Here is a 9848-nt window from a genome sequence, read left to right on the forward strand (position 1 = left end):
AGCCCTCTAACTTTCCCTGGACGTCTACCCATTGCTAGGATCCCACTGTGCTGTTAATCGGTGTATTGGGCTCTGTGCGTGGATTACCTCTCCCCTCTCCAACCCCTGGCTATGGGCAGAAAGGACATCCCTTCACAAAGGACCAGAGTGAAGCTTGTTCCTGCAGCGGTCAGCCCCCCACCCCCCACTCACTGGCATGCAGCTCGTCTCTCTTGCAGCCCATCCCCGAAACTCACGGGGAACAGCCCGCACATTTCCATCCCAACGTTTTCCTACCATATCCCAAGCCTCTGGTGGACCGTGAGCCTCAAGAGAATACACATGGTTTCCTGGCCAAGTGCCTTGTGTCCAGATAGCAAGGGCTGCCAAATCCTCGGCTGTGGACAGGAGAGAGGTCCTGGGGAACCGGGAGAGGTGGCACGTCCGGGCCCCACATCCCACCCTGCTCAGCCAGTGCCCGTGACAGGAGCCCTCACTCACACACTCAATTTCTGGGTTCCAAAGTTGGTGTCGGTTGGGGCTCTTTTGGCTATAGGTGACAGAAGTCAAAATTGTTTCTGCAAAAAGGCGGTATTTATTGGGAAGGTGTGGGAATCTCCATGGAGCAGCCCAGACGCAGGAAAGGCGGAGGGAGACAGGGCTTCCTCTCATCTTTCTTCGGCAGGTCCCCTCCGAGTGGCGAGAAACGTGGGCCCGACAGCCCCGAGCTTCAGGCCTCACCGAGGTGCCCACACAGCACAGTCCCTTAGGAGCTGCCTGAACTCAGTGCCAGGTCTACCCTAGGCCGATTCCGTCTGGATGCCCGGGGTGGGGCCTGGGCACCAGGTCCCCGGGTGACTTGAAAGCAGGCAAGAAGTGCTGCATTATAGCTTCCAGCCCCCAGACAGACGTGTCGTTCTCATTCATAACTCGAGGGCCGGGACTCTAAACCCGTGCAGGGTCAGCTGCCCGCCCCGCTCGCCAGAGGCTGCAGGCGACGGCCTCTCTCGAGGCAGCCTGTGGACGCGCAGCAGCTGCCTGCCCAGGGCCCTGCGCCCATAATCCCACAGCCCCTCCGCCGCTTGCTCCTCTCCTCCCATCCCTGACCCCCAGGGAGCGTGCCCGCCATCATCTTGTCAGACTTCCTTCAGGCCAAGCTTGGGGGAGAAGGCTGGGCTGCATCCTTGGGCTTTGGTGACTTGATGAGAGAGGTGGTCACAAGACAGGCGTTGGAGGAAGCCAGACAGAGCTGGCAGAGGAGGGCAGGGGGAAGGCAGGGGACAGTTATGGTCAGCTCTTTCCAGATGGCAGAGGGCAGTGGCCACTCAGAGACTCTGTTTGGGGTGGGTGAGGCCCGAGCACGAGGTGAGGTGCCGATCTGGGTGAATTTTCCCTATCTCCCTCTGAGGACATTTCCCCCTTCTATACTAACATGGTATCCGTACTTCAAGACCAAAAGCCCCTCCAGGCTGGCCCACACACTTCTGCATGAGGACGGGACTCCAGCCACAGTCCCCGGCAGCCTCAGACCACCTCTCCCTACTCTGGATGCAGGGCAGGGATGTGGTGGGACCTCAATAGACTGGAGAGGAGGAAGGGTGGGTGAGGAAGAAGGGGCAGCATTAGGGCACTTGCAACCTTGCTCAGGACAGGCTTAATGCCTGAAGGAGCCTAACATCCTTCTCCCAGTCCCTTCTCCATGTAGCGAGCTCCTACAGTGTCCCCTCATTCTGGCTCTGAGGTCAGAGCCAGGCTGGGGAGTTTCCTGGAGCCCTGATCAGCACTGGATGTGCTGTGTAACCCACCCTGGAGGTCTGTCTCCCCATCTGTATGTGCAAGGACCCAGGGACCCATCGTAGCCATGCCAGGGACAGATCGAAGGACACCACACTCAAGACTGGATGTTCACTTCTCTTTCCAAAAAATACCAAACACACAGTCTAGGTGTGGCAGGGGGACAGTCAGGCTGGGGACCTGGACATTACACACCCAGGGGGCCCTTGGCGGAGGCAGACAATTTAACAACTGGTCTGAAAGTCAAAAGAGAGGAGAGCTGGTTAGTGGGGTGAGCAACAGGGCAGGGCAGGGGCTGTGGGGTTCAGGCCTAGGAGCAGGGACTGGCCAGTGTGGTCAGACCTGGGCCCTCACAGCAGCCCAACCGGGGGCCCATTCCTGGGAGCGGGGGTTGTGGGGGAAGGACACATTCTGGCCTGGCCTTGTGTGTGGATGTGCACGTGGTGCTGATCTACTGGAAGAGCTTGAGACCTGAACTCAGGGACAGCGGGCCGAGCACGTCTCTTGGTCTTTCTGAACCGTTTCCTCATGTGTTACATGGGGACATTCATCATCCTGGCACTGCCCCCTTCGTGGGGTTGGTGTGAGGAACCTGTCAGCCTGGGAAGGGGACTGTAGCCACCCCAGGGCACGGGGCACCAAGGTCCACCTTTGTGGCCGTGTCCCCGGGGCCCGGCACAGCGAAGGCCCTCACGTAGCCCTGCAATGAGTAAATAGCAGCCCGTGAAAGTGACGACATCTGGGCTGGAAACGTGTTAGTGCCCGTGCGTGGTGCAGACGGGTCCCTGCCTGTACCTGGACGTGCACGTGCACCTGCGGGCTGAGTCCTGCCTCTGGCCGCCCTCTGTCTGGTTCTGAGTCTCAGAGTGCAGGGTGGGTGCCTACGTGGGGACAAGCTGCTCAGTGCAGCTCGGGGATGCACTGTGCCCTACTGGCCCCGCCCAGGGTGCCGCAGGGGACGGCAGAGTGCAGGGCTCAGACGTACTCTCGCGCAGCAGCCGAGGGGCCGGGCCGGTAGGGCTGCGGGCTGCTGTTGGTTCTCTCGGGCTCCGGGCATGTGCAGCAGAGGAAGGAGCCCCCCAGCATGGCCAGGCCGGCGGAGGCCCAGCCCACGAACAGGGCCGAGCCGAACTCGTACCTGCAAGAGGTAGGGAGGATGCCTTCAGGGGTGGCTGCAGGCCCGCCCTGTCCCGGGGCTCCCCCCTCCCAAGTGGCGTGCAGGGTGTGGGGAGCTGAGATCAGGGGCCTCCCAAGCCTCCCCAGTCTCTCTGGATAAGTTCAGATGAATGCCCCCCATTCCCCCTCACCGACATCACCCAGCACAGCCGCATCACCCAGCGTGACCCAGGCCCACGGTGGCCCGCTCTGCGTGCGTACTCGGGCCCCTTTCCTCATCTGGCCGGAGGAGGGCGTCCAGGGGGGCCGCCAAGTGCCACAGGGAGGAGCAGGGCAATCCCTGCCATCTTTCTCTTGGTCACCCTCTGACCCACAGAACTCCCAGCCTGGGCTCCCTGCTCTCCTCTGGGGCATGCGGGCCCCTCCACCTAGTGCCCCGTGTCTCCCGTCTCCTGGCCTCTCTGCAGCGCCCCCAGGACTCCCCGCCTCCATGCTTTTGCCTGAGGTGCCCCCCTCCTGGAGGGACCCTGTCTGTGCCTCCTGTGCTCCGCTTCTCTGCCTTAAGGGCCCACTTCAGATGCCACCTCCTCCCAGGGTCTTTCCCTGACCCCTTGTGCCTGGCCCTGACTCTCACTGGATGGCCATTCAGCCCCCCGGGGCTTGCCCGAGCCGAAGGGAGCGCCTGGAGGGCAGAGAGCGCGGGATTCCTCCGTTCCTCCGCGAATCAGCACAGGACCAGCATACTGGGTGCCTTGGGAAATGTTGAAGGGATAAGGAACGAGTGCCAGGCTGGTGTCTGTCTCTGAGCTGAGCCGCCTGTTGCTTGGAGATCTTTGTGGCTGGAACTGCCAGCCCCAGGGAACAAGCCCCATGCCTGAGGTCTCCTTTTTCTCCCTCACCACACCTCTGCCTTCTCCAGGGAGCCTTCCAGACTGCAACAGCCCCAGCATCTTTTCCTATTCTCCCTCCACTCCGGGGCCCAAGGTCTTTTGGGATGTCTGGGGTGGAGACTGTCCCATTCTCTTCTGTGGCAAACTGAGATGGGAGGTTGGAGCCAGGTGGGCCCAGGCTTTTCACAGAGCCCCCTCTTCCGCCCTCACGCCCTCGGCCTTACTAGTCGTGGTCATGCTAACTCCTAAATATCTCTGAATGTATTTTTCACTGCTAGCCTCTAGCCCCAAGGCCTGCTCCAGACCTTTGCACTTTACTGGTCTTATCTCCTCCCCACCACGTTGCATGCCACAGCCAGGATTGTTGGCTGCCTTCCGCCCCAGGATGGGGAGCCAAATCTTCCTATGGCCGTAAGGTCCCCCCACATCTGCCCTTACCACTTCTCCAGTCTCCATCTCCCAGCCCAAAGCACCTGCTGCCTGCGGGAATCACAGCAACGGGGTTGCTGAGTGCTCTCCAGGGCCCTGGCATTGTGCTAAGTCCTCTCCACGGTATCTCATTGAGCCCTCACAACCACGTGTGAGCTGGGTCCTTGGGTCCCAGCTCCATTTTACAGGGAGGAGACCAGGCTCAGGAAGATAAAGGAACTTGAGCTTTCACACAGCAAGCACACACAGAGATGGGATTTAAACCTGGATCCGGGTTGCTTAGCCCCTGGAGCGCCCTCCACAGGCCTCCTGCCCCTTCAGAGGGCCCAGCCACACCCTGCCTGGCTCCCCGCTCCAGAGCTTCTCAGTGGCGACACCCAGTGCTCATCCCCTGTTTCTCCCTCCAGGTGCCCTGCTGGACAAAGGCAGTGGAGCGGGAGGCCCAGCTTGTCCCCTGGTCCAAGCCGTGCCCTGGCACTCACCTGGCATTGATTGGTGTGCTGGGGTTGAAGAACTCCTGGGTCACCAGGGTGGCATACCACGAGACGGCTGTCAAAGTGCAGAGGCCTAAGGACAAAGGAGGGAGTGCTCAGCCCTTCTCTGCCCCAGTCGGCCACCCAGAGTGGGGCCACCTGCCACGACCGAGATGGTGGAGAGGGAGCCAGGGACACTCACCTGCCAGGAGGAAAAGGGCACCCCCAGAGATGGCGATGCGGCTCTTGGCAATGGGGTTGCTGTCTCCAACCCGGGTGCACTTCATGCCAACCACACTGAGGACCATGGCCACAAAGCCCAGGAGCACGGCCACCACCATCAGGGCTCGGGCTGACTGGATGTGACCTGGGCAGGGCGGGAGGGACTGAGCAGGTGGTCGGAGAAGAGGGGAGGGGGGGTAGGAGGAGCGGCAGGGTAGTTTGAGTTCTCTCGTCTGCTGCCCTTTGGCAGGTGGCCTCCCTTTGGGGCCTGGCCCACCTTCTCCCAAGCAGTAGGGGTCAATTCCTCCTGGGGCCTTGCAGATTCAGCAGAAGAAAGAACGAAGGGTGTCCGAGGCCCAGCTCGTCCCAGGTTGGCTCTCGGGCAGGGACGCCTTCTCTATTGGTCATTCTGCCTCCTGGTCACCTTCCCCTCTGCCCTCTGAGTCACCCACGGCAGGTATACACCTGCACCCAGGTCAGTCCTGGACCTCAGGCAGCTCAGGGGATCTGGGTCCCTGAAGGAGCCAGGTGATCTGCCTGGATGGGCATGGGGAAGGGGGGTCGTGTGATAGCTGCCCGACTCAGGCCTGTGGGGCCCTGGGCAGAGGGTGGGTGGGCTGGCCCTGAGCCAGGGACAGAGCTTCAGTGGCCCGTTTACAAGCCAACTTGTCAGGCTCAACCCCGCACCCCAGGAGAAGGAGAGGGATCTACATGCCCAAACACCATGTCAACAGGCCTGTGCGTAGTGTGGGTCGGTGCACCCAGATGGGGGCATGCGTGTCTAGGTGCAGGCCTGGCACGAAGGTGTGTGCGCGCCGTGTGTCTGCATAGGGAGTATGGAGAGAAGCAGAAGGGAATGAGCCTCTTTGAGTGCCACGCACCCCTCTCAGCTAACCCTGCCACAGTCCTGTGCTCTCCTCTACAGATGAGGACAAGAGAACACAGAGAAGGGGTAGTGGCTCCTTTAAGGTGAGCTGGGATCGTGGCTGCCAGAGCCAGAGCCCCTGCCCTCCACGGAGCACCGGGCTGGCCTGGATTTTCTAAACGCACAGGGATAGGGGCTGGAGAATGAGGCCCAGCGCAGGTGGCAGGCTGTGGGCAAGCCTCCTCCAGACTCCCCCCTTCCCCCACATCCCACCTCCCCCCACCCAGCTGGTGGGAGGCCTACCTTCCAGGGCGAGCAGAGAGTCGTAGAGTTTGCACTGCACCTGCCCCGTACTCTGGGAGGCACAGGACATCCAGAGCCCTTCGTAGAGGCCCACGGCCGTGATGATGGCGTCGCCCGCATACGAGGACTGCTTCCACTGCGGGAGGGCTGTGCTGGCGATGATGCCCACCCAGCCACCCAGGGCCAGGAAGTAGCCCAGGAGCTGGAGGCCTGAGTTGGCCATGGCCCAGGGGAGGGGAGGAGGGGGCTGGAGGTCCCAGGGCTCAGGGCCGGGCCAGGGTCCCTGGGGAAGCTGGGGTCATGGCCAGGTGAGAGGAACAACTGGGTGGGGGGTGAGGGAGCGGCGAGTGGCCAGAGGCTGAGAAGGAGAGGTGGCAGCCCAGCAGCGGCAGCGGCAAAGGCAAAAGCTCTGGGCTCTAGAATGCAGGGGGAGGCCGAGGGGCCGGGGAAGGCCAGGGGCCCGCCCACAGCAGCTGCCTGAGCCAGGGCAGGGTCCCCAGCAAAGCTCCTGCCAGCCCCCTGGGGGTGGAGGGTGGGGCCCTGGCCCAGGTGGGTGCCTCGGCCCCGCCTCCCAGGGAAAGAGAGGGGAGGGGCTGGGAGGAGTGACCCCGCTTGCCCTCAGGGCCTTCCTGCCGGGGAACCCCCTTTAGCAACCGTGCACATGTCCTACAATTTTAATTCCTGCCCCAGCACCAGCCCTGAGATGATGGACTTTGCTGTTGCTTGGCTGACCTGCCCCTTGGGTTTTCTGTCCTCTGTAGGACAGAAAGGAAAAGGAATCCGACTTTGCGTCAGGTAAGACTAGAGTTAGACATCAGAGAGAACTTTCTGGAGAGGGCTCTGAGGCCAGATCCAGATGTGGAGAGACTGGGCTGGGGAGGGGATGTTGCGGAGAGGGAATCCAGGGTTCTGGGGGTAGGGGGGAATATGTATCAAAAACAGGGGAGGCCAGGCCAGGGAATATGCACTGTGGGGTCTGAGATCTGAGGGGGGCAGAAGAAGGACCCCATCAAGGCTGGGCCAGACCTGGCTGCCAGCCAGCAAGGGGCCTGGTCGGGGAGGTGGGAGATAGGACTGACCTCCTGGCATCAGTCTGAAGGAAGGCAGACTGTTCAGCCCCGTTAATCCCCTTGCTGGCTGGTTTAGCAGCCCCTGCTGGGGCCGGAGGCACGGGGCCCTGGCCTCCAGCTCCAGAACAGCCTGGCGGGGAGCCGTGGCCTCTGCACATTCCTGGGGTTCAGGCTGCCCCTTCTAGCTCCCCACACCCCCCTCCTCTCTCCCATCCCAGCTCAGCCCTCTGGAACAGGGGAATGTTTAACTCTCCTCGAGTTCATTAGCAATCCCCTCACGTTCAGTTTGGCCCCGTGGGCACCGCCAGGCGTGGGCGCAGGGGGAATGCCACAATCTTGCTCCTACTCTGGCCAGCGCCCCGCCTCCTGGCCGCCCCCTCCATCCCCAGCGGCCCACCTGCCTTTCCTGGACCGCACTGGGGGAAAGCAGGGTCCTGCCGTGGACCCCCCCACCCCCACCCGCAGGCTTCCTCCCCCACAGCCCGGCCCCCCTCCGCAGGGACTCGTCCCCAGCCTGCTCCCTCACATTCTTCACGTGGCTATGCAAACGAGAGGGTGCCAGGCACTGCGCAGACAATGGCTGCCCTGTGCACCCGCCCAGGGCGTGGGCCCCTGGTATGGCCTGCAGCTCCAGCAGCTGGGGGCAGGGGTGGGCGCTGCTGGCCTGCAGTTCCAAACCCCAGGCCCCCTCTGTGCCTGGACAGCCAGGGCCACGTGGATCCACGGACACACAGACCTGCTTCCTGGGACACCCCGAGGGTCCCAAACTCAAAGCTGTTGTAGAGAAGTCAGGGTGGGTTGGGATCCCGTTTCTACCGCAGACAGTTCGGACACAGCACGATCCGGGGAAACAGAGGACATCGCCGGAGCCCAGAGCAGAGACTTCTGGGGATGAAGTGAGCATCCTTTCTGCGCCCAGAACCGTCTAGTCCTCAGGCAGCCCTCTCCCGCCCAGTGGAGGCAGGCCCTCCACTGACAAGGAGCCAAGGTGGAGAGGTAGCCTACCCTGGGCGAGGACGCAGCAGGTCTGTGCGCTAGAGCCACATGGACCCCACACCCTGCCTCTCTGAGGAGGACTCTGATCAATGAGGGGGCCGAGAGCCAAAGAGCGGAAGTGAGCCACTTAGGGTCACATAGCAGTCTCCAAGAGCAAAGTCTGGGGTTGCTGAGGCCTCGGATATACGGGGATGCCTATACACCCTTCCGTCCAAGGCATCCCTCCCCCGTACTGGGGACCCAGAGCCACTTTGTGGTCCAGAATGAGGCTCACCTCCCCTCTGAAGCTTTTCTGTGTAACCCTCCTCTTTGTTATTTGAGGTTTCAAGTCTGCTCTACCAGAATGTTCTCTCCTACCCTGAGGGCCTTCCCTCACCAAGGTTCCAGCCTTTTGGAATCCAGATCCTGCTCCTGGGTGGGGTCCCCTGCTACGCCTGCAGTCCAGTGACTCCCAGGCTTGTGGGGAAAGCAGGAACACTCAGGGCCCCAACTCAACCTCCATCAGGAACTAATTAGAAACTGCCCTGGGGTGCCACACGTCCCTGCTTAACAAGCGCTTTCACTTAGGTTACAAGGCTTTTGGCTTTACCTCTGCCACCAGAAAGCTGTGTGACAGGCAAGTCCCTTAGCCCCTCTGAGATAAAATAGGGATAATAGCACTGGCCCTGTCTAGTTCATCGTGGCGGGGGTGGGGGGTCGCAGGGATCAAATCATAGGTAAAAGTACTTTTGGAAAACATAACATGCCTGAAGAAATGTGGCTAATGAAAGCTCTTCTAAAAGACTCCCACCTGGGCGAGACCCCCACCCCCACCCCCCGCCTTTGCCCTCTCGTCCTGGGCGGGGTTGGCTGCCTGTGGCTGGAGACCCACAGCCACGCCGTGCCCAGCAGTACCTGGCAGAGAGCCCTGCTTAGCAGATATGTGTTGATCATTGACTGGTTTGGGGATTAAATGTTTCTGCCTTCCTCCCCGTGAAACACTGGAGCTGTTTCCCTGGCCCTCTCCCACTGCCAGCCAGGAGGGCCTGATTCATTCGGCTGCTATCCAGCACATCCTCAGCAGCCGCCACCTCAAGTGTTGGGGGCTCAGGAGGTGGTGCCGGTCTTACTTCCCTGCCACTGAGACTCAGGCTCTCCTGTGGAAGCACAGGCTGGGAATGGAGAGGACTTGCCTCCGGCCACACAAGCAGGAAGTGAGGGGGTCCCCACACTTCACCCAGGGGCCGGGAGGGTGTCTCTGCAACTCGCGTGGCTGCTGGTGGTGCCCTCTCCTCCCCAAACAACGCTGAGCACAGGCTTTCTTTGATACCCTTGCCGAGAGCCCTGCCAGCGGCCTGGGGTGCCAGAGACCAGCTCCTTCCAGGTCTGTGTCTCCCTCCCGTCGGCTGGGTTGTCTCCCATCCCTGCTAATGCTCCCATGATGCCGTCCCTTCATCTCAAGCAGACTTCTCGCCCGGGCTCGGCCAGTCACAGCCAGCACCCTGCCATCACCCCCCTGCTTCCTGGACAACCAGCCCCCGCTCCTAATTGCGTGCACTTTTCCTGGTTCTCTGGACGGTGAAAACATTTGGCCTTTCCTGACAATCGGCTGTCTCTGTGTGGTTGGCATACAGTGAGATTGTATAAAGGTCATCATCTGCCTTACTGTGGAAACTTCCGGAGGACCAGAATCAGGCCGATGTAGTTTTCTGTTCCGTTGGGTGTCCACTAC

The 9848-nt window shown here is 61.4% G+C and overlaps 1 protein-coding gene across 1 annotated transcript; it reads right to left on the bottom strand.

Annotated features, from left to right (window-relative positions):
- Window positions 1-1946: 1946 nt before the first annotated feature.
- Window positions 1947-6565, bottom strand: CLDN19 (claudin 19). The gene is made up of 5 exons (XM_030326078.1): window positions 6072-6565; window positions 4884-5048; window positions 4691-4775; window positions 2759-2911; window positions 1947-2009 (listed from the first exon to the last, which is right to left on the bottom strand). The coding sequence occupies exons 1-5, from the start codon at window positions 6292-6294 to the stop codon at window positions 1961-1963; spliced, it is 675 nt and encodes a 224-aa protein (XP_030181938.1). The 5' UTR covers window positions 6295-6565; the 3' UTR covers window positions 1947-1960.
- Between the last annotated feature and the right edge of the window lie 3283 nt (window positions 6566-9848).

This window comes from Lynx canadensis, chromosome C1 (genome assembly GCF_007474595.2).
Source record: "Lynx canadensis isolate LIC74 chromosome C1, mLynCan4.pri.v2, whole genome shotgun sequence".
Lineage (NCBI taxonomy): Eukaryota > Metazoa > Chordata > Mammalia > Carnivora > Felidae > Lynx > Lynx canadensis.

What these genes read in the sequence shown, in the direction of transcription:
- CLDN19 (XM_030326078.1), bottom strand. Translation starts at nt 6,294, where the DNA reads ATGGCCAACTCAGGCCTCCAGCTCCTGGGCTACTTCCTGGCCCTGGGT. An exon ending in TGCCCTTTTCCTCCTGGCAG is followed by an intron (nt 4,776 to 4,883) that starts GTGAGTGTCCCT and finishes CTTTGTCCTTAG; the next exon opens with GCCTCTGCACTTTGACAGCC. An exon ending in CCCTCGGCTGCTGCGCGAGA is followed by an intron (nt 2,010 to 2,758) that starts GTACGTCTGAGC and finishes TTTGACTTTCAG; the next exon opens with ACCAGTTGTTAAATTGTCTG.